Source organism: Thermobia domestica, chromosome 16 (genome assembly GCF_964235325.1).
Source record: "Thermobia domestica chromosome 16, izTheDome1.hap1.1, whole genome shotgun sequence".
Classification (NCBI taxonomy): Eukaryota; Metazoa; Arthropoda; class Insecta; order Zygentoma; family Lepismatidae; genus Thermobia; species Thermobia domestica.
The window spans coordinates 61,625,342-61,651,236 of record NC_137469.1 but is presented as its reverse complement, the minus strand read 5'-3'; the positions used below and the strand labels follow the sequence as shown (position 1 = coordinate 61,651,236).

General features: G+C 35.7%; 2 protein-coding genes across 3 annotated transcripts in view; one reads left to right on the top strand and one right to left on the bottom strand.

Moving 5' to 3' along the window:
- Positions 1-15,093, top strand: part of LOC145673095 (carbohydrate sulfotransferase 11) — a 53,016-nt gene extending 37,923 nt beyond the window's left edge. Inside the window, exon 2 of the mRNA XM_081742455.1 lies at positions 13,836-15,093. Within this exon, the coding sequence (XP_081598581.1) occupies positions 13,836-14,816 (981 nt within the window). The 3' untranslated portion in view covers positions 14,817-15,093. The remainder of the gene's footprint in view (positions 1-13,835) is intronic.
- The window catches only part of LOC145673096 (uncharacterized), a 153,999-nt gene that overhangs the window by 89,212 nt on the left and 38,892 nt on the right, over positions 1-25,895 (bottom strand). The gene's annotated exons all lie outside the window — the stretch shown is intronic.

Genomic DNA, 25,895 nt, shown 5'->3' with positions numbered 1-25,895 from the left:
ACCTCCACCTGACGTCACAGACCGGGAGCCAATCAGAACGCTAATCGCGAACTGGGGCTACCTGTTATTTTATATACCTTGCTCTCCTGGTGCGTCCAATCGCCGGACCTTAACAATTAAACATCTATGGTCCATTTTGGAGACACGAAGCAGATTTCTATCTCCATGTCCTCTCACAGAATTGAGTGATGCATTACACATGGAATAGTGTAATATTCCATTTCCTAACATTCACGACCATAATGACTCAGTTCTATGTCGCATCAGAGCTGTTTTGAGGGCGGAAGGTACGCCAACGCCATATTAATCTGGTAAATTGCACTTTTTCTAGTGTTTCAATTGAATTGATAAGTATATGTACCATATATTAATCCTTACCCAAATTATGTTTCCGAGAACGCGGTGATTCACTGGTAGATGCGTTGGGTTCCTGGTTCAATCCCAGGTCATACCAAATGGTATTGTAGGAAAGAAACATAATTTCGTTCATTATCATCATCACCGTCTCCTTTACCCTCGGAGCACAATTTTGAGTTGTTTATTAACCTCTTTCCCCCCCAAAAAAGTTAACTTCTGGAAGTAATAAAATATATAGATTACAATCTTACATAACAAAACGAAGATAATATTGTGCAGTAATACGATGTTAAGCAATTGTTGGGCACAAGACAATGTACTGGATATAATAATTAGTTTAACGAAGAAAGGGGTCATAATCTACCAAAGAAAACAGGTATTGAGTTAGCTAAAATAATAATAATAATAATTATTATTATTATTATTATTATTATTATTATTATTATTTATTATTATTATTATTATTATTATTATTATTATTATTATAGAGAGTGTTTCAAAACATCGACAACGTCTGGGAAGTGATTCCTGACACCAAGATAAGACAAAAAGTATAGATCAATCTGACTGCAGAAAACTGTCAATATCGGAGTTATAGGCTGTCCAAAACATGAAAAAAAAATGAACTTTAAAAGTTCATAGTTCCAACACTATGAAACCCGTCGTAGTAGGGTCAAGATTTCCCTAAGGAACTAATATGTCACGACAATCACATCCAAATATCCAAGTTACACAATCCTGCGGTACTTCCGCAGCAATTTTTATAGAGGTATTTCAAATTACATGCCCGTAACCACAGTCCCTCTATAAAAATTTGTTGCTTGAGTACCGAAGACTTCTGAAACATGAGTTTTTACATAGGATATTAGTTCCTAAGTGAACTGTTGACCCAATTCCGGTAGGTCCCATACTATTGAAGTTATAGAACTTTAAAGTTCATTTTTTCATGTCTTCGGCAGCCTATAACTCCGAAATGACGGATTTTTGCACCCAGATTCATCTATACTTTTTGTCTGATCTTGGTGTCAGGATTCACCTTCCAAACGTTGTCGGTGTTGTTTCAAAATATCCTGTATAATAAGCAATTGAATTTATGAAATCATATATTTCATTGGGACCACTCACAGGTAATTTCGTCGGTAAGGCGACGTGCACAATTAGGAATAAAAGACCCGAGTATATCGTCGAGCTCATTAGTATTTCAGCTTCAGTCACTGGATTGAGGTCAGCTGCCTTGTAAGGAGTGTGTGTTGGGATTTAAGAATGGCACAAAGTGATTATTAATGTGACACTGATAGTTGCTAAGCAAATAGGAGATAGTATGTACAAATAAGTCAGAAGAAATATGCTTTAGTTTTGAAGATTGATTGCTTTAGTGTTGACAGGAAGTGTCACGGTAGTGTACACATGCTATGTAGAGTAGGGTTTGTAGTTTGTGGTTATGAAAAACAAGTGGTTGCTACGATAAACAAGATGGATTGAAGATTCTGAATATATGTCGTAAAGACAAAGATTGTGAAGATTATATAGGTATATGAATTGGGAAAGTTTCAATGAAATTATTGTCTAAAAATTAAAGATCAAAGATATGAATTAAAGGAAAAATAAGTGTTTGGATTACTGGTGTAGTACAATTCTAGATAGTTTAAAATAATTATATTTAAACCTACTAACACTATTAAAATCCTCTTAGAAAGTAACAATAATTTTTTAAAAGTTTAACAATGGCACAAAGTGCTTATTAATGTGATACTGACAGTTGCTAAGTAAATACGAGATAGTATGTGCAAATAAGTCAAAAGAAACAAAGATTCAGTTTTGAAGATAGATTGATTTGCTAAGATTAAATAGGTAAATATTACAAACATTTAGAGTATTATATGGAGGTTTATGTAATGACAGATATTAATGAATGAAGAGGCTAGTCCAAGCACAGATTGAGAATAAAGTGATTAAGATATTATGTTGTTTTAGTGCTGTAGAAGAATTCAGTTGCAAAATTTTTTATTGAGTGAAGATTTTTCTAATAGTATGCATATATTTTGACCTTCAAATTATATCAAAGTAAAAGCATTACAAGGGCTAAGATTCAAGGATTAGGGTGATCAATCTATTCATCTCACTATTGTCTAACTTTGGTGTAGGAGGCTATAACGCGGTCGTCAGTGTTCGGCAAGCTACTGACTTTGAAAACGTATTGCGTGTGGGATTGGGTTGTGACCATATGTTCGTGTTAGTTTCCATATTTAAACTGCAAGCCCGGTTTTCTCAACCTATTTCATATCACGTGCATTATTACTACAACTCTTGCCAGTAACTTCCATAAGTAATTTCTGGTTTGTAAAAAATTTCTTAATTACTACTGTTTATTGCTTGTGAAGCCTAGAGAAATCATACCAGGTTCAGATTTGACAGTAGCCTTAATTGTGAACTGTATTTCAAAATGTAGTTATTCGTCCGTTTCACTATTCTTTTATTCAATTTGTTCTTTTAGAACGATTCTTTACAATATTCAATATTAAATATAATATTCTTTGCTATATTTAGCATGGATATAAAATTGTTTATTAAAATAAGAAAATTAAAATATGATTTTAAAATATTTTCCAGTTACTATATCCTACTTACAGTACATTTATCATCTTCATCCTCGACTCCCTAGGGATCTCAATCCCCAGGTTAAGGAACTCTGTTCTAAGGAAACTGAAGCGTTAAAATCATTTGTAAATACCGAACACGGATTACTGTACATCATGAATGGATACCGAGCCGAATATCCTGAAGGACGATATCATATAACACTGTCTAAATGATCCACTACCAAATACTACGGGCGTTTTCTGTTATGCTCTAAAATTCTATTTGTTCACGTAGGCATTCAAATGGCAGTGCAAAACAGAATAAAACATAGAACGCTTCCAAACTGTCATTAGGTGTTACGTTGTCCTTTTTGAATACCTTTAGTATTCTGTATTTGCTTTCGTTGGTGAATTACCATAGCTTCATCAAATATTCTTTCAAATCTTGTACGTCATGCATTATTTTCGGAAACTTATTTGCCCTAACTTAAACATTAGTTATATGAAAGGAACACATTTCGAAAGTTCAACAATTATGTCAAATAGAATATCGAAAATAATATTAGACCCTATTCATAATACACATCGTAAAACAATCCTTTCATAGCTATAGACGAAGACAAATAAAAAATGAAGTTGTAGGATCTAGCAAATGTATCTAGAAATAATACGCAATCATTTCACAATTGTACGGTACTTGTGCAAGAAATTTTATAAACTGAAAGTTAACACTGGGCATCATTTGAATATCCAATCCTGTCTCCGCCATGTCATTTCCTAATTTCCACTTCTAGATTCAGGAGCCACACGTGAATTTCATGACACGTAGGATGTAAAGAATATGTTTAAAAATAGATTATTGCCTTAGAGTAATATGTACTTATTAAAAAAAAAAGAAGGAAAAATAAATCAAACAAAAGCACGTACGGACAAGGCAGCTAGTCAAAGTAAATCTTTAACATCATAATTGTGCCTTGTTATCGCGAACGGATAACAACAGAACATAAATTATGATGGAAGATTCGGTGATACCAAAAAGTGTGAAGAAACGAGGGAACTAATCAGAAAAGTTCTAAATGCAAAGTTACGTAAAATATTAGATCGGTGAAAATAAAATGTTCGCTTCAGGTGTATCATTTTCAAAGTAAGAAAAAAATCTATAATACCTGCTTAATCAAAATATTTGCCGTCTGCAAGCGCACACACTTTTGTCATTGCTCAGCGAACGATTGGATTCCATTGCAATGCGAAGAAGTCCTACACCACACGTTGCACCACTTGATCACCAGGGAAGGTCTTCCCTTCCAAGAAGTAATCGAGATATTGGAAAAGGATAATAATCAGTGGGAAAGATACCGAAAGAATACAGTGTATGAGGAAGGGTTTCACATTGCAATTCATTGAGAGTCTGCACAGCGTCCTTTGTGCGACAGGATTGTCGTACATCAGAACATCATGCCTACTTACCATTGCTGGATTCTTATGGACAAACTGTGGTGCATTCCACGGAGTTTATCACTGTAACGATCTGCATTGATGGTTTCACTTCTCCTGAGAAAGATATGATGGATCATTCCCACCACCGATCACCTTACCTACAACACCTTTTTGGGTATTGACGTGATTTAGGGAACCAACCTGGATGTGATCACGATCCAGTCATTGTCGTGATCGTAACGACTATCATAGATTTGTGTTTCATCTAGTGACAAACCGTTGCAGGGAAATTTCCAGGTTATAACTCTACTGTATCTCACAATGAGTAGACGTCCTTAATATGATGACTTTTTTATCCCACGATTCGTACAGTTCATATGACCCATTTTGACATCAAAATACGTACGCACCATTCATATAAGAGGTTTCTGCCCCATGCCAAGCGCCATTCATATCTGTACTCCTATAAGGATTATTGATGTGAATGTAGAGTAATTCAATCCTTGTCCTGGGTGAGTATCATTCATACCTTAATGGTTTTTGTACCATAATGGCTAAAACCATTCATATTATTGTTCGACAGCTTCAAGACAAAAAAAAAAAAAAGTTTGTGGTTGTGAGATCAATATTTATGACAGAAGATTCTTCTACAGTCCAGATAAACTTGTCCTGTGTTTGATTCGATCCAAGAACCTTTTGTCATTAAAAAATAGTCTCAACCACAAAAGGGTCTTTTTTTTTTTTTTTTTTTTTTTTGTCTTGAGGTTTCGAAAAGTAATATGAATGGCTTTAGCCATTGTGGTATAAAAGCCACTAAGGTATGAATAGCAATAGCACTCACCCAGTGTAGAGTAACAGCACAAGGATCGAACCATTGGTGTACAGTTACATGAATGATAACTACAGGAGTACAGTTATAAGGTATTACTTACACTCAGAGAACTGCACTCCTCCAGATGGCGATTCTTCTTGGCCGGTGTCAACTGATGTATCATCTACCAGTCCTATTTTTGCACGAAGCTGCCAATCATAGTGGAATGGTCCATATCTAACTCATCTGCAATGCATGCACACTTTTCCGAGGGTCCGCTTCCACAGTGTTCCTGAGAAGTGCATGCAAATATAATACTGTATTGGCCGATGCCCACGGGGCTGGTTTACAATGCAATGCTGTGTTATCTGCACAAAATTTGGGAAACCAAAGACAAATGGTGCCAATGCTATTTCTGGTCCAGATCATTTATGACTCATGTGCAAAGGGTCTCAAGTTCGATTCCCGCTCGAGTCAGCTTTTCTTTGCTTTTACCAATAAAGTAGCCATTTATAACTACAAGTAAAATATTAATTCATCACATGTTTATAATGCATAAAACAATAGAAATGATCAAATCAATTGTAAAGCCTTTCAATGTTCCATGTTAACTAGCAACAAAATGTAACTTATTCCGTAAATATATTGATATCATGGTTCACGAGTTATCGTTACTACAGTCGTTGTGTAAAAAATTTCTTGACGTTTCGTGTCTATATCTGTTAACAGTGTGCGAATTACAAGGGGGACGTGGGGGGATATCCCCTTTGCTTATAGCATACATCCAGTATTAAGAAATAGGTTACATTTTGTTGCTGGTTAATATGGAAGATTGAAAGGTTTTACAATTTATTTGAACATTTCTATTGTTTTATGTACTATAAACATATGGTGAATTAATATTTTACTTGTAGTTACAAATGGCTGCTTTATTGGTAAAAGCAAAAAAAAAAAAAAAAAAAAAAAAAAAAGCTGACTCGAGCGGAAATCGAATCCGAGACCTGCACGTGAACCATAGATGCTTCTCACTCTGCCATGGCGTCACTTGATAACTTTACGCATCGTATCATATATGTGGTGAGTCGGAAAATTTAAGACACTTTTTCTAGGCTATTTCTGGATATTGCGCTCTCCCAGTTTGTAATATCAACACTTCAAATATGCACTACTACCTCACGAAAGATGGCCCCAAAGTTCATTTACCGAAATCTGCTTTCTCCTTGTGAGTTTCCTACCAAATGTCTAAGCGAACATTTCATTCGCACTAAAATAATTTATGGCTGTTGATCAAACCTGCAACCCGTCGCACCAGAAATGAGAGGTCGCACTGAACATCTAGGATATCCTTGCGTGTTAAGTAAGTAAGAATAAAATCCTCTGCCCAACCTTTCTAATTTATACCTGCATTGTTCCGTTCCTTCTGCTAGCTTTTTCATTTACAAAACTCGAATAAATGTGAAGGTAAACACATCAATATTATAAATCAATACAATAATTAGATGTCTTTTAATGTTTAATTTTTTAAGCTGCAATTAAGTTTTCAATAATTCAATCAATTGTGCAAACGAACATACGTAAAGAAATGGGTGCAAAGAATGAAATGGAGTTAAAATGACGAACAATTCTTCAATAGTTTTATCCTCATATACTAAATTGGTCCATCATCCAGAAGGACTGTGGAACGGCAACAGCCAAATGGAGTTTATTATGTTATTTACCAATTATGTATTTACTGATTGAATGCTGCAAGTTCAAAGTCCCTTTGTAGCACTGGGACTATATGAAACACATTTCAGGTTAAAATAAATATTTCAAGATTGGGACTCAAATCATTTATAACTTTTACATATTTTTCTTTAAAACAGGGTAGTAACAAGAGCTTAGGGTAAAGAATACTTTTTTTTTTTTTTTTTTTACATATTTCATACCGTTTTAAAATTTTCATCCGCTCGAACTGTAACAACAATCTGTGTAAGATGAAATTATATAGACTATATATGCACAAAACAAACAATTTATACATATTGAAGGCACGGTGGCTCAGTTTTAGAGCACTTACCCCTGGTGCGAGGTTCGTTCCCAGGACCTGTAACTTTGTAATGAACAAGTGTATTTTCTCAGGGTTTTCCCATTTCCTCTTACATTCTCATTCCCCAATTTCTTTCATAATCATTCACTATCATTAATCATCTGTCTTATATAGCCTAAAGGGCATAACTGTGAAACAAATTACAGATTTCATTTCATTTCTTCAATATGTTTATACGAGGGGCAGTTAAAAAGTTCCTGGAATTTTGAAAAATGAAATGAAATCTTTGAGTTTTACGTCCCACGGATATGCCGGTTAGGCTAAAGGAGACGGTGATAATGAGAGATGAGTGAAATGGTGGAATGAAGAAAGTGGGAGGAAACGGGAGAACCCCGAGAAAACCCACGAGCACGCTGTTTGTCCACCACAAAGTTCACTTGGCGGGGGCTGGGATCGAACCCGAGACCCCAAGCACCAGAGGTGAACGCTCTACCACTGAGCCACCGCGCCCCCTTCCTGGAATTTTGTTGTAACTTTATCACCACAATATAAGTACACATTTACTTAATCACTTTCCAATTATACACCTTCGGAATATACATACGTGCTCCACCACTCCTGTCACTGCTGGAAACAGCGACGAAAGTCATCTTTTGATATCTTCCGAAGTTCATCTTTTTTTTTTTTTTTTTTAGGTCTATTCTACGGTGGCAAAACGAGTGTCTTTGAGACTAAATTTTTATCTTTGGGAAGAGCCAAAAATCCGATGGAGTAAAACTGTTTCAATGTCTCTGAAGCAGGTTTCCCCAATTTGCACATGAACTTGATAACTGCGCGTTGTTCGAACTACGACATTGCGCTGACTGACTACAACACACTCTTCCGTTCAGTTACACCACTCGTACAAGATACTATGCACATAATTAAGATAGATTTTATTGAATATATATTAGTTGAAAAAAAGACCCTCTGTGAAGAATATCCTTAATACTGTAGAAAGCCATAGTATTTTATATCGGAGGAATATTAATTGACGTGTATTGCTGAGTATCTGTAAAATGAACTTATAATTAACACAGTTCTTACATACGTGATATTCCTAACCGTAATTCTCAACCTGTTCGTCTACTCCAGCTTGTCTTTATCAGACTGCCACATCCTTTCTTGAACCACAGGGGAAAGAACCTGATTACCCACCTTTCCCTGTCTTAGTACCCTAGCTAGCTACGTTAGAGTAAGTGGGCTAGGGCCTACCTTCGGAGGAAAAAAAAAAAACTCAGGCAGTTACACAAAATGGAATGAAGTCATATTAATATGTTAATAACTGTAAATAGCTAGTTTGTATCTCCTTGTCATCGATGGCAAAACTTTATTATTTATTTCGGTATGAGAGCAGTTTGCTTAGTTCTTTCCACACGCGTGAAAATATCCTTTTTTTGGATCGAAATTAGCCTTACTGGCCTATAAACGGGAAAATTCTGTTTTGAGCTTCCCCCCGTACATTTCACTGGGATAAGTTCTTGTTGTTTCGAAATCTGCACCATAACTTCTTTAAAGTTCGCTAACAAGCAACGTACAGAACAAGACAGGATCAGATTGTCGTGGGGGTCTTGCCCTATTATTCTGTCCTTCGAATGCACGTTTGTTTTGCCCGAATCTTCCATACTTCGTCCCGTCCACACCATTATACATATGTTTTTCGCGGTTACATCATTGGTTTTCCTTTTGCATTTTACCTTACATTGATATATCACACATTCCGCTTCTCATTTCAATACCTTACGTTATATCCAAGATCGCGGTTTTCAAGATGGCCGCCAAGTCAGTGTTATAGCATATCAAATATCTTGATTTCATTTTGGTGCTACCCATCCTTTCCGTTTTCGACATAAATGGGTATCTTGCGACGTTTACCTTATATCATATTGTCGCGTAGTGCGTTATGTTGCGGAGCATATCTCCGGTGTTTCTGGATATGGGCACCTAAAATTTGGCATTTTTTCTTCTTTTCTATTATGTGTCCTCTGGGCGAAGTTTGAGTTGGATCTGATCCTGCCTTGTTCTGTACGTTGCTTGTAAGCGTGAAGTCACTGTCTTAATTTTTAAAATTTTTTTTGGCTTTCTATTTAATCAATAAACTGGAAATAGTTTTTACATTATTATAATTGTCTTCATTCCTTGTTCATGCTTTTGTAACATATACGATTTTATGTAATGTAAAGATTAGTAATATTGTGATATAGATTAATACCGTGATAAGTTATATTAGCAAACCACGACATGACATAATCGCCATAACCATATATGGAAGTGGAAGGTCAACACATTCCCTGTTTCCTAATAGAAACGTATAAACGTAGGAACTTGTTAACCTTTCAAATCTACGCAGGGTTATGTCGTGGTAACTGCTAATACAACACATCACAGCATTATCCATATTGCAATATTACTAACCTTTACCCTATATCCAAGCACATACAGTTAGCGAAATTGAGTTTAAATAATACAACAGTAGAGACTGTCCCATCTCGGAAATGAGATATCTCGTCTCATATGCATCCATAGTTATGTCACATTCGCCAAATTTAATACAGATTCCCGATCAAAAGTTGCAACGGAAAGTAACTTTTTTAAGTTTTCGCTACATACTTTACAAGGTAGCTGTATTTAAAATCGCACATGTCATGAACTTAAAACAGACTGTAGTAGAAAAAATATAAATTTCTAAGCAAATACAGTATTTTAATATTAATAGTAACAGATTTGACCTACATAGAATTGAGGTTCTCTTCATACAGAAATCCTTCTTCTACACTAAATTCTCTCACTGACAATGCTGCTCCTAGTCCGAAAATGTATGACTACTTTTAAGCTTTCTCAATGGTTATGATCTCCGATAACCTCCCTCTGATATAATTTTATTTAAAACGTCCTTTTCTTGTATAAATTATATACAGTATTTATACAAATACCTAATTGTTAACTGGTTTGATTGTTTCAACGATTCTTCAAAATTGTAGTGGTATCCTCATAAACCCCCTGTGAGCTTTATTGGCATTCTTTTTAGTACACGGCCGTGTTTTTCCATTATGTATATAAACAGTAGCGCTATTCTGTGTGTCAGGGGGGTAAACTGTCTACCGACAAAAAGATTTTTACGTTTTATCCTAATAATATCAATATATAATTTATTAATATGCATGTTTTTCTGAAACTCAAGGGGGACAATTATCCCCCTGTCCATCCCAATGAAGCTTCTGTATATAAAACTTATATAGGAATACTTTGCATAACGCGGTTAATTGAATGCAAAAAATGTCCGTGCTATGCAAAACCCTGAATTTATTCATCACAAACGTTTGGAATAATAAATTTCAAATAAAAAATACATAAACTATATAATACAGAAAAATTCATTAAAATATAAAATTATAAAATGAACAAAACTTAAGATTTTTTTAAAAAAAAATGTAAATAAAAAATGAAATATCCGTTTTACGTCCGACGGTTATGATCTGTGGTAAAATGAGGTCAATAATGACGCTGAATGATTGTGAAAGGAATTGATGGAATGAAAATGTGGGAGGAAACGGGAGAACTTGGAGAAAATTCACAATCACGATATTGTTAACCACAAATTCACATGGCCTGCGACCAAACCATGGACACCTCGGACCAGAGTTAAGTGTACTATCAGTGAGCCAGCCTGCCCTGTTCTTCAATTGCAATTAATAATGTCATATCATTACCCAATAATAGACTAAACTTATACAATATTATATTTCCATCTATACATCCGTATAGATATCATATTTCTATATACATGCATAGAAAACATGTACAAATATTTTCCGCTTTTATTTGGTTATTTTAAAACTGTATGCAATGTATTCCTGTATATGTTTTCTAGCAGTCATTATTTGTGTCTTGTATTGTAATTATATTAAAAAAAAAAAAAAAAAAACTAACTCTATGGCCTATGGAACCCGGAGGTTCAGTGCCGCGTTCACAAAAGCTCTCCACTGACTTCTATCCTTAGCTAATTGCATCCAGTTTCTACTTTGTATTCCTATCTCTGCGAGATCCATCTTAATATTGTCCTCCCATCTGCGCCTAGGTCTTCCTAATGGTCGTTTTCCTATGGGACTACCAGTCAAGACTTTGAAAGCGTTCCTACTTTCTTCCATTCTAGCTACATGACCTGCCCACCTAAGCCTCCTAGACTTGACGAACCTAACAATGTTGGGTAAACCGTATAAACTATGTAGATCCCCTTTATGAAGTTTCCGCCATTCCCCATTCTCGTTCCTCTTGGGTCCGAATATTCTTCTCAGGATCCTGTTCTCAAATACTTTCAGTCTATGTTCTTCCCTCAGAGTAAGCGACCATGTTTCACAACCATACAGAACAACAGGCATGATTATCGATTTATATATTTTAAGCTTCAAATTCCTCGACAGAATTCGCGACGACAAGAGATTTTGAACCGAATAGTAACACGAATTCCCTGCTTTTAGTCGACATTTAATTTCTTCGTGAATATGATTTTCGTCTGTTAATATTGATCCTAAATATTTGAAAGTATCCACTTTATCAAAAGCATTATTTAATATTTTAACGCCTCCACAATTTGCCGTATTACGGTCCCGACGCACTTCCATGTATTTAGTTTTCTTTGCATTTACTTCTAAACCCATGTCCCTGCAAGCGTTTAATAAGATCTCTGCATTTATTTCTACTGTTCTCCTATCATCCCCTATTAAATTTACATCATCAGCATATGCCATAAGCTGGTGAATGCCGTTCAACTCTAGGCCCTGGTTGCTATCTTTGATTTTCCTTATGGCGTATTCCAGCACAAAGTTAAATAATAATGGCGACAACGCATCTCCTTGTTTCAGGCCATTTTCGACGTGGAAGCTCGTGGACAAAAATTTTCCTACCCGGACTTTACTTTGGGATTCACTTAAACATATCTTAATTAATCTAATTAGCTTTCTCGGTATTCCAAGTTCTGTAAGAACGTTGTATAATGTTTCTCTCCTAACCGAGTCGTAAGCCTTTCTAAAATCAATAAATAGTTGATGTACCGGGGTATTGTATTCCCACTTCTTTTCGAGTATTTGGCGAATGGTAAATATTTGGTCGATAGTTGATCGATTTCGTCTAAATCCGCACTGATAATCTCCAATAATTTCATCTGCGTATGGGGTCAATCTTGCTAACAGAATATTTGAAAGTATTTTATAGGATGTTGACAGAAGAGAAATGCCTCGATAATTATTACAGTCAGTTTTGTCGCCTTTCTTGTGAATTGGAACAATGATTGATTCTTTCCACTCTTGTGGCAATTCTTCCTTGTTCCAGATAAGGAGAATGAGTTTGTGTATCTTGTTCCACAATTTTTCTCCTCCAGCTAAAATTAACTCAGCCGGAATTTCATCTACACCCGGACATTTATGTTTCTTCAATTTCTTTATAGCGGCTTTCACTTCTATTCGTTGGGTTCTGGAATATACGGTTCTGCGGTGTGTATCTCCTTTTCTCCACGCACATTAGTTTTTGGCTGCGTGTTCAGCAAATCGTCAAAGAAATCTTTCCATCTATTTAAGAGGCTATCCGTATCGGTGAGAACTGTTCCGTCAGATTTCTTTAAGCACGAGGTTGATAGCCTTTCTTAAATTCGCTGATCCCCTTATACATGTCCCGAATATTTTTATTTTTACTATTATCTTCAAGTTCCTTAATTTTAGCTTTCAAAAAATCCCGTTTCTTTGTTCTAAAAGTTTTGGAAGTTTCCCGCCTGATATCTGCGAAATTTTGTGTAGTTATTTCATTCGGATTTTGTAGCCACCGTAATTTTGCCTGTTTTCTCTTCTCTGCTAGTTTAATGCATTCTTGGTCGAACCATGGTTTGTTCCTACGTATTTCCGCGTATTGTAATTATATTACTTTCCAAAATTAAGTCGTTTTCGCTTTGCATTTAGTGTCTTTATTAAACATAATAAAATCTTAACAAAATAAATGTAGTAAAATACGAAAGTGATTACTTACATTATATATAGTTACTATAATAGTTACCTGACTGTAGTATACCGTAGTTATTACGTTAAGTTACTGTTCAAGTTTAATGTTAACATGTATTAAGCGAAAGCCTGTTCACAACCAAAGTAATTATAAAACTTTTTTTTTAAATCTTAACCATTTCACACACCTAACAGAAACAATATAATGTACTTTGAAAGTGTTTAGAAATTTTGCACTATAACCCCTGTGCTATTATGCAACCACAATCATGTTAAAGAATGTATGGTTGCCTATAAGCAAGTTACTTTGTAATTAACACATCATCCGTTGAGGTGTTCCATAGTTTAACTCCAAAGATTAGCATCAGATCCTAAAGGTATTTATACGAGACCACCGGGAAGGTATACTCTTTCAACAAAAGGGACCATCAAAATCGGTAAATCTATGTCGAATTATGAGTGAACATAGCCAAAACATATATATAAACGGGTTGAATTTAGAACCTCTTCCTTTTAATAAGTCGGTTAATAAAATTATGTACCTTGGAATTACTTTTTATTTTTCTAGCTAAAACATTTATTTTTCTTTCTTTCAGATAGAACCAATTGCAAATATCTACAATTCATCTTCTGCTGAATTCAAAGAGTGGATGTCGTCGATACAAGCAATCATGGACGGAAGACGAAAACATTTACATGAAGCCTGTGAAAAGTGGGACTTAAACATTCCAGGAAACGACTCCCTGCATCGTCCAAACACTTGGGAGTTTCTGATCAACCGCCCACATCATCTGGTTTGGTGCAATGTATTTAAGGCAGCCTCAACCTCCTGGATGTATAATTTTAATGTACTTGCAGGATATAGCCCAAAATTTTTATATAGAACTAAAATAGTTCCTTTACAATTAGCAAGAAAACGTTATCCACGTCCAACTCTCAATGAGCTACAAGACGCGCTTAATGACTCATTAAGCTTCCTTATAGTCAGACACCCGTTAGAGCGTCTTTTGTCGGCTTATCGTGATAAAATGCAATCACCTTTACCCAACACTATGCACCAAAAACTAGGTAACCAAATTATATTAAAATACCGAGATCCCCATAAACTTATGGGAAATAGGCAACGTGTCAATCCCCGTTGGCCCACTTTCCCTGAGTTTGTTCGGTATCTCATAGATTCCTATAATAAAGGTCAAAGGTTTGACATGCACTGGGCACCAATCACTGAATTCTGTACCCCATGTCAGATAGATTTTAAAGTTATAGCTAAATTTGAAACGTTACAAGATGATCAAAACTATATTATTTATTCAGCAGGTCTGCAAAATATTATTAAACCAGAATGGAAAAATTCTGCTAAAGGTAGAACCACTAGTGAGCTTACTTCTGGTTATTATTCTCAACTAACCAAAAAACAAATACAGAAGCTTTATGAAATTTACAGGTATGATTTTGAACTATTTGAATATTCCGTTGATCAGTATCTTCGATACGGAATAACAAATAAACGCACGCCATCCCCACAAACGCGTAAAAAGAGAACACAACCTGCTTCGTTACCTTCACTGCAATTATAGAAAGTATTTCTATTGTTTCACGTTTGATATATATATTTATTCCTCTTGTTAATGAAATGTAAACAGCACTTTATCTTTTGTAAAGCCAATAAGAAATAAAAAAGTTATTCTAAATATGTATTATCTTGAATTTAAAATAATAATAATGATTGTAAATATTATGGACAGCATATTGAGAGACAAACCCGATTCTAATTTCGACAAAAGATATTGGGTAAAACAAGTTAAATGGTCTTTTGAATGCATAAATTTGGGCATTTCAACGAAAAAGAGTTTTTTTTAAAAATCAACTTTTTATTTAGTCTTAGAAGTTAGTGCACGGACGAAGTTCAGCCGCTAAGAATTAAGCCTATACTTCTTCACTTAAAACAGCCGTCCTTCGGGTCATCTCCGGCGCACTGAGCCCTTTAATCTGGCTCGCCTGACTCGTTATTGAAAACGAATTTCTTGCTTAACTGAAAGCTTTTTTTGGATAACTGATGTCCGCCTTGAAAATATCCTCTGTGTTGGAACATCCAGTGTAGAGTGTACCACCGAACGTTGGCAGACTCGTTAAGTATTCGAATGAAATGGTAAATAAATAGATTTTTATCCTTTTCTTTAGAAAGTAAATATTTTGGTTACCGTCATAACAGTTTTTATGTTTATGTGATATTAGTGTAAATTCACGGCCCAAAGCAGCCAGACACTGCTGATCGCTCTCAGCTATTTCGACTTATGAGTCAACTGAGCTTAGTTTGTATGTGTGTGTGTCAGGGAACAAATTGAACTGTGCCTCTCCCATAACACACTCCTAGCTACGAGCCTGCTGGGTATCACAACCAAGCCCAAGAATGGATTTCAGCTGGAACCAAACTAAGATCAGCTGGCGAATGGCTCGAAGTAGTCGAGAGTGATCAGCAGTTTCTGGCCCTTGTGAGCTCTGGCACTGGAACAAATGCAAATGCGACATCGGGGTTTCCATATTCGGGAACTAGCGTGTCTTCCCTTTCTCCCTATACCCACATTGCCTGAGGGGCTGGTCGGTCACCGGAGATACGCGCCCCCACAAGTAAACAATCCGTGCTACTAGACCGGTTCTCGTCACTTCTTGTGAGGATCCTGCTGGACCTCTTGTGATTTCATCGGTAGTGTGAGGCATAGAATTACGCAGGAGAGTCAGGAGATGAGAGGGTAGACCTAAAGATCTCCATCGGAAGCCTCTCCAGTGGCACACGGTGACCCGAGAAGTGACTACAACACTATTGGGACCGTCGATTGTTTTTTTTTTTTTTTTTTTTTTTTTTTTCTGTTCGAACACACCTCACTTTGCGACAACGAAACCAACGTATTCGTAACCTACAGAGCTTACTGGTTCTCTAGATACCCATATCGACCCTGGTACTCACCGGTCAAGAAAGGGAGTCAACAATGCATAGGGTGGAGATGCCCTTTGTCTGGTAACAACTTTTTTTTTTTTTTTTTTTTTAATTCTGTATGTGCCTTTAGCACATGAAAGAGATGTACACTGCTAGTTTGTTTGGGCCGAAATCGGAAAGCATTTGTGTAAGCTTAATTTCCTTCAATTTTGTTCAGATGAAAAAATTTCGTCGGACGCGAAAGTTTGCGACAAAGTGGACATAAATGCAAAATATACAGTGAAACAGAGCGGCCATATTGGAGTCTAAGGTGATATCCAAATCCGGCCTTACAGACCAAACTCAAATCATTCGGCCTTATAGACCGAACAGTGACCTACCTTTTTATTATTATTATTATTATTATTATTATTATTATTATTATTATTATTATTATTATTATTATTATTATTTTTGTATACAGAAGTTGACCACCTCAAAGATGAATCTGAAGTCAAATAGAAGGTACCTTTCAGTACACATGGGACTAGAGCACGCTACCGCTTAGCAGCCATATTGACGACGTTATTGTAAGCCAGTGTTCAAATTCTATATCCGGCAGCAGATACAGGATTCCCAAAATAACATATTACTATACTAGATACCTTTCCAAATGTTTTTTCGTCTTCATTTATAACTTTGCTTAGCGCACCAACACCTTCTGCTATATAAAATGGTTTAGTTCCTTCAGATTTTAAGATACAGAAAATAATAAAGGTACCGGTACCGTTTGAAAGGTGAGATTCTACTGAATAACGTTTACTTCAGGGTGTTTTACCGTTTCTCTGGTAGTTTCGTAGTAATCTGGTATGAAACGAATATAATGAAACTGAGAAGTTATTATTTTATGATAATAACCGTCATATTTAAAAATTCGGCAATGTAACGAAACAGTATTAACTCAAATCACTTGAAACGTGCATTATTTTTAATTTGGCCCCCAGAATGTAGTTTGTATCTCAGTTTTGTGATGAGATATTCCCGTATAAACATAAATGGATGTAGTCGCTGGCCGCCATAATGGAATCCAATATGGCGGTCTTACCGACTACATCTAACTCATGTTACCATTCTTTTTTAAGAAGTGGAGCACCTCAAACATTAATCTGAAATCAAACAGAGGGGAGCTTACAGTTCACACGGGACAAGAGTAGGCGCCATGACTAATAGAAAAATGTAAGACTTAAGAATTACGAAGAATCTGTTTCATCCTCCAAATAAAGAGACTTAGCAATACAATTTCAAAGCAGTTCTCTCTCTTCGTACATTTGTTGCTTCTGATGGTTGAAAGACGAAAGGTTTTAGACGTTTATTAGGTAATTACTTTACAACACAAGTTTATCAACTTCTGGTCCAATCGTAACTATCACAAGACCCGAGTATCGGGGCCACGGTGGCTCAGTAGTAGATTACTTATCTCTGGTATGAGAAATTCCTGGTTCGGTCCAGTAGAACTATTTTAGGTTCTACTTAGGGAAGAAGGCAAGACTATCCACCGCCGACATAAGTAGTCTCACGTTTCATTAGTATATTACTATAATATTACTATACAATGGAACAAAATGCATTGACCTCAGGCCATCTGAGTTTGTGGTAGACAATACCATGTTCGTGGGTTTTCTCGGAATTCTTCCGTTTGCTGGTATATTCTCATTCCGCCAACTCCTTCATAACCATTTACTTTCTCTAATCAGTCATCTCCTTTAACCTACAGGACATAATTGTACGACGTCAAAAGGGAAATGTTTCAAGACCGAGTTCTACGTCACATTGTATAAGGCTAAAGAAATGCTGTTAATAGCACTAAGTCATATTTACATACGCCTTCGCTCCTCCACTGATAGTACTTCCATTATTTAAAAAAAGAAAAGAAAAGAAAAGAAAAGAAAAGAAAAGAAAAGAAAAGAAAAGAAAAGAAAAGAAAAGAAAAGAAAAGAAAAGAAAAGTGGTCGATTAGCCGATACGAGTCGACTTTCCTGCAAAACCAGTGAGAAATAGGTAACCTAGATCTGGGCCTTCCTTCTCAGACTTGGTGACCCGAACAGACCTAGAGACCAATACAGCCCTGGTGAGCCGGAAGCAGCCGAAATATTCCCGCTGCAGTATTACTTCAGTTGATTAATGACGTTCAGTACTCGAGCTCAACGACTGATTTTTTTTGATTCCGAGTGTGACATTTCTGAACCAAAATACCATGTCTTGAGTACTTCAAATATAATTTCATGTTTGGGCATAGCGACATCTTTCATATTGTAAACGACAAGTTTTACATGTTGGCTCGATTAAACTTTGACGATCCATCATAAGAAAACATACGTACCTTATCTTTTCTGTGATTTCATGTGTTTATATCTGATAAATCTTGTAGTTATCTGTCAGTGCAATGTTGATACAAAAAAACACACACACAGAGAGAGAAAGAAAAGGTGAGAAGATACAGAAAAGGGAGAGTATCTACTTTAAAAAAAAATTACATTTCCTGCAACTTCACACAGACCTAGAGACCAATTGCTCATGTGTATGATCGTGTCTCGTCGTCTGCGGGTCTCTCTCAATTATAGGTCTCTCTGGTCATGAGTCTGACTGCCTCTGGGTCTTCTGCATTGCGAACTTCGTGATCCGTTTCATTACTGCTGCAAACTAAGGAAGCCTTACGTGCTTAGGATCCGTGGCGCGTCTTACGGGAAGTCGCATCGATAAATCAAAAGTCTATCTCCACAGACTAAAGGAATAAAACTCAGAACGCTTCGACTCTTGTATACAAGAATTAGTAGATTAGGAGAATCCTTCTCCTCCCCAGTCCGTAGCGATACAATTCCAATCTTCACCAATGTGACTTCCTCAAGAGCCACCACTGTTAAAATTAAAAGTATCGCTTTTCAATAATTATGTTTCCTCAATTTGTGATTCCCGAAGTTTAATTCTTTCAAGCTGTATCTGCTTATCATACCATGAAGCCCTCTGAAGCTTCACGTGATTTGATATCCATTGTAGAGTAACTCAGAGGAACACGCGCAGTTTTTGTTCTTAACATTTATCCATATAAAACTTAAACTAATGAATTAAAGAGCATGAAAATTTAAGAAACTGTGTTCCCAAACTTCTACTATCTACAATGCAAAAATTATTACATAATAAAATTTAGTATAAAAAATACAGTAGCTTAATGTAACCCTTGCAAAAGGGGCACATTGCCCCAATAGTAGTTGAGTTGAGTTGATTTTGAGTTTAACGTCCCTTCCAGCAGCGAAGTTATATGACACAGGATCGACTGATTAACGTGGAATTCGAACCACATGAGATCCCACCGGGGATCGAACCCGGGTCTCCCACGCCAAAGGCGCGTACGCTAATCGCTTAGCCACGAAGGAGCTATCCAATAATAGGAAAATGCACACATTTATTGGTACAGTCCGCAGCAAAAAACCTGCAACATGAGCATGTAAGTTTATTGCGAAACTACGCCTAACACAGCAGGAATCAACATAACGTCTAAATGGTACGAATCACGCCAGGAGAAACCTCGGCGTCCTCCCTTGCACACTTATTTTGGAGCAAAAGATTTCGTCGTTTCACAATAAACTTACATGCTCATGTTGCAGGTTTTCTGCTGCGGACTGTACATGTATTTAACTGCTCCATTACACATAGATGAAAATAAAAATCACGAATGTAAATGTTCAGTTACTTAGCTAATTTTCTACGTTAAAAAAAGGTTAGAATGCACATCAAAATTGAGTATGCAATAGACACAATATAAGCACACGTCACTTCAAAAGTTTTAACAGTATACATGTCAATCAATGCCCGAGTTCACAATATGTCTATGATAGCATCGCGAATGTACGTATCACTGCACGAATTACAAGAATTTTAACTGAATAATAATTAAATAAAACTTGCAATAATTTTCCAAAAAGTTTATACTAAATAGCCTAAAATAGCCTAAGTAGAACACTGTCTCTTTCGAACAGATTAATGTAACTTATGTATGTTGCTCTTCAAAATCTAAAGTGGATATAATGCAAATTAAGTAGAGCCATCTCTCAAACGTTAAAAATAAATATTAAAAATACAAGTGACTTACATTATCAAAATGCTTCTACAGTTGAATGTAGGAATATACCGAGTATATCAAAAGTCTGGGTCGGTAAGTAAACTCCGTTATGAGTACGAAAAAATAAAAGTAAATAAATAAATAAACGGAAAGTTGTCGGAAATAGTGGTTTAAAATGGTGGAATGTTTTCAATTACAACAGCATTTTGAGCTCCACACTGGTAAAGCGCCTTATGTTAAATGGAAAAGCAAACGTTTCCAGTTTAGCAGACTGTTCAAATGTAATGTAAGGGGATGCAAAAATGACACGGGGAAACGTGCACATTGTTAGGTAAGAGGATCTAGAATATCTCGAATCCGTCTCCCAACAATACCGTATTGTTGATATGATGAGGCTAAGAGCGCCGATCCTGGGGGGCCGGGGGCCCCCAAAACTCATGTGGGCCCCCTATTGTATTTATGAATATACAATATTTGGCATAATTTGAATGCAATTTGTGTTAAAATCCTCATATATATCCTTTTTGCATCTGAATGGACCCCCCAAATTTACAAAGAAATCGGCGCCCTTGGGTGAGGCCCAAGGGAACAGGCTGCTAAACTGAGGACGCTGAGTTTTCATTTAACATAGGGCGCCTTACCAGTGTGGAACCCAAACGGTTAGTGCGGTTTAAAAAAATTCATTACTTCCAATTTAAAACTACTTATTTCCAAAAACGTTCCTCTCTTTATATTCTTTTCATACCTTTACTAAAAGAGTTGGTCTACGGCCCCAAGCTTTTGACACACCCTGTATAGTTTCAATTACCTCTATTAAGCAAGAACAAAATACGGCAGCAATTTTTACATATTATTTTATTATTATTATTATTATTATTAAGAATTGTACCTTAATTTCTGCATCGTAGGGTGAACGCTCTTTGCTTTTATTGATTTTCTTATGAAAATATGTGGTACTTATTTTAAGGAGTTCATAAAAGAAATGAGTGCTGCGAAATCGTTTCTTAGCGTGTTGTACCTATTTCCGCTTTACGTTTATGTCTTTCCTTCTTCAATTCAACAATATTTTTACCTTATGCAAGCTCTACAAGCCGAATATCCAACACGTTTTCGTGTACGAAGAACTTTCAAAATCATGTAATAATTAGCGGCGTGTTGAAAAAGAAGTCCGTTTTATGGATTAAAAACGGTAAGAATAATTACATAATTATTTAAAATTAATTTTGTATTAAAAAGTATTAATATTTCGTGTAAATATTGCTGGATTTATGCGAAACAAAATGTATGGGTTCGATTCCCGGCGGGAGCTCATGTGGTTCGAATCCCACGTTAAGCTATATGTCCACGTCTCATATAGCCTCATTGCTGAAAGGGACGCTAAATTTCAATCAATTTAAATCAAATCACTTCTTTACAAGGATATCAACTGTTGTTTTAGAGTCACCTCATATATATAACAAAAAGAATTGTGACTACTTTTTCACAAATACGAGGCTTTTTTTCTTCTGAATGAAAACAAACAAACAAACAAATACACATAAAACGAACCTAGAACAACATGGAGTCGCTTCCTACGCTATCAAAAATCAAAATGCTGCGACGCTGGTGCCAACAATTACAATACCTTTTGGCATGACTCAACGACAATGTTGCGAAACGTCACTCATTTCCTGGAAAGTGCTTTTGTGGCATCAGGGGCATGTATCAGAATTCCTGGCACACATTTCGACTTCTTTCCCTTTATTTTGACTGCAAATTATTTAAACTGAGTCACAGCAGGATAATCGACATGCAGCGTTTTCAAGGAATTTACAGGATTTTGAAAGGGAGAGGGTAACGTGTCACAAGAAAACTTAGCCCGATAGGCAAAAACTGATTTTATGTTCAAATTCAGCACATTCGACTTAGCTTACAACACTATTAATATTGCTTGTGACAAAAACGCGTTAACCAGTGTCATCTAATATTAGGTATAATTACACTGGATATATTGTAAGGGTAGCGATGAGACATCCTCTCATGGAATTTGTAACATTAAAATCACCACTATTGAATCCAATGCACGGAATGTTGTTTTTTTGATGATTCACAGCAAATAATACTGTTCATATTAAACATTACATCTATCCGAAGCCTTAATTGGTGCTTATGTTAATAATTTACAAACTAATTGTTCACATAATGCCATAAGTTATGTCTATATGATACAAATAATCTCAGTATGCTCCTTTTGAATAAAGTACCACTATTAACATATTGCAAAATATGACATTACAATAATTATTATGAGCAAAACTTAACGTATCTATACAAATGAAAAACCTAATGAATATTAAGATAAATAAAAAAGTTGATTTGCCTACAAGTGTCTCTCAGAACTTTGTATGCCATCCCTTAGCCGCCTTCAGTGCTGACGATCTCTGTGGCATGCTGTACACCACTACTTGCCATACATCAACCTCTATTTCATGGTACCATACGGCAACACTGGCTTCGATGATCTCCTGGTCTTAAAGGTTTCTCCCTGAAGCCGACGGGACATTAGGTGCCACAAATTCTCAATGGGGTTCATATCAGGGGAGTTCGGTGGTCACCACGACCTATTAATGCCCATCTCAGAACACCACGTATTAACTGCTTATGCTCTGTAACAGGAAGCATTATCGACTTGGAAGATGAAATAATCTAAATTTTCACATGAAAAGTAATCTCTAACAGTTGACAATAAACTTTTTTGATAGTACTGTGATGTATTGTTCGGCAGAAACGGTTTCAGTACAAACTTCCAATCTGCCCACACCTCTGAAGGTGAAACAACCCAACATCATAACATTTTTGTGTTGCAAAAACGCACTCTTCAGTTTCCACCCTTCCTCATCAAGAGTTTGACACGCTATCATTCCCAGTCAGCATAAATTTCTTTACGTCAGAAAATATTGTATATTTCTATTGGTCAACATGTCACAAAACTACTTAATCACTTTGATGTGATTTTTTGTAAGACAGGGCTTTTATCGTGGTCTCTTCTTATAAATTCCTTCTTTCTTCAGCTCCCTGACAGTGACACAAGCATCACCAGAAACAGTTCGAGCAATTTTTCTTGTGGTAGAAGATCAATCGCTTAATGCTACTGCCTTTATTTTCCGCACAACACGTATTATTCCGACTTATTTTTGGTTTTCTCCCACAATTAATCCTCAAGGATGACGTGGCACGGTTACTTTGCTTCCTAAGAACTCTTCCTACCGTGGTATGATACACACGAATTTTTGCAAATATCTGCGCTGCGAAATGCCCGCTGATTTCAGAGCAAGTATCATCCCCTGTTTGCGCGGTGACGTATCACCTATTATTTTACCCATGACATACACTGGTCATAGTTACAGCACAAATTGTTATAATAATGCAAAATATAACTCAGAAAATTCCTGAAACACTATTTAATAACAGAATAAGTCTATAACAACGATTTTCCACACCATTTCCACTTATAAACAGACTATGTCTAATAGTCACATCAGAGTCACCTGTTGAGGGGCAGCAGAATTTAAGACAACGGTGATAATAGAACAAAAAAAGCATCAAGCAGCACCAAGCAACAATTTGAGACTCGATTCGACATTGTACGGTACATAATTATTTTTATTTTAAAACATATTTTAACGTTTTTCGAAACTTCTTGTGATGCAGCTATTTTGTTACAGACTAACTATATAATGTCCTTTATAAAAGTACATAACTAACAGATATAACAAAATCTTGAAGTTAAAATCGCGATCATTTTAATTGATCATTTGTTTTTTCAATCAATTTCATATCATTATAATTTTACTTTTATGACTAATCAATTAATTTTCCCAACGACTTTAATTTTATCCATTAAACTATACATTAATTTTTATAAATCAACACAATTCACATTGAATAGTAGTGAAAATTGTTATTTTTATATAATTTTAATTTTAATCGATTAATTGTTAACTTCATTTTAATTCTTACTCGACCGCGGAACTATGGACCATTCGTAGAAATAGAAAATTTGCTAAGTCACGATTTGTTCTTTTTGTTCCTATGAAATAACCTTTTCTTCTGAATATTCTTCAATGTTTCTCCGCTAGTTTTAATATTGTTTTGTGTCAAAATGAGAACAGTCATATGGAATAAGCTGATATTAATCAATTGACATTTAAAAAAAAAAAAAAAAGTAAAACATTCCAAGTAAAAGAACTGTAGAAAAAAGTATTTTTTCTCTTTCCTTCAGAAAAGTTTTTTTCAAGTCTCTGTGTATCTGAACAAAACAAGTAATTTGCGCTTTCCTGCGCTCAATATGAGCAGTATAGATTTCGATGAGCTTTGATGTTTTACGTTAGAAAAACACAAATATTTTAACATTTACAGCCACACAAGGAAAGGAATAATTCTCGCCGAGATGTTTATGTACTGTCCTGCACTCTTCCCGAAAAAATCCATACCAGAATAAGACAAAACGATTGTAAGAGCAACAGCGGGGTTTCTGTGTTCCATTCGATCTTTTACTATACCACAAGAGAAAATGATTTCATGATTTTCAAATTACTGCATTTTTTCCTGAGCGTTATGTCTAGTAATCTTCAAATATTTCAGCTGAAGAAACCCTGTGATAAAATTAGAGATGCAAAAAAGCCGGCTTTTTTGAATCGATGGTTTTTTTCACATAAAAAGCCGGCTTTTTTGGGAAAAAAACGAGAATTTTGGAAATTTTGGCTTTTTTCATTTTCATAATTTTTCTATCTAAATAGCTTTCTTATAGTATATTCTATACTTAGATAAGAATTCCATGACCTGAATGCCATATTTCGCTCTAAAATTCACCATCAAGATGGATGGAGCACATGTTTTACGAATTAAAGCTAACATGAAGAATGTAGTATTTGAGGGCAATTTTAGAGGCTATTTAACTTTATTTTAACTTTTGAGTTATCGATATTTTTTCTTCTCGATATCATTTCAGTTTGTCGTCTGTTTCATTTCTAAGAGCTTAGTACTCTAGCTTCTAACGCAGAAGTTAAACTTACGTTTTTCTATATATCCGTCAAAGCGTACGTTTTTCAATATATCCGTCTAACCGTACTTCCACATTTCTGTTATACTGTAGCTGTGCAACGATTTAGCAATAATTTTCCGGATACAACCTTGAATACTAATTTATACAAATAATCAGTAGCGGATTTAGAAACGTACTTTGGGACGGGTTTCTCTGATTGTTTCATTTTCTAAAATCTCCTAATTTTATTTGGGAGGAGCTTGAAGTTTATGAGTACAGGCATAACTAATACTGTATTTCGTTTCGTTTATATATTTAGCGATAATCTTCCGGATACAACCTTGAAGATCATTTTATACTGAGAATCAGAGGCGGATTTAGAAAAGTATTTTGGGAGGGTTTTTTTCTTACTAATGTTTAGTTTTTCTAAACATTCGTAATTTTTATTTGATGGCAGCTTAAAGTTTATGAGTAAAGGCATAACTAATAGATATTTCGTTTGTTTTAGACATTCCGTAATTTTGGGGAACAGGCTTCAGTCCGAAAGACCGCCCCCCTTAACCCTCGCAAAACCGTCACTGCTGGTAATTAGTAATAATAAC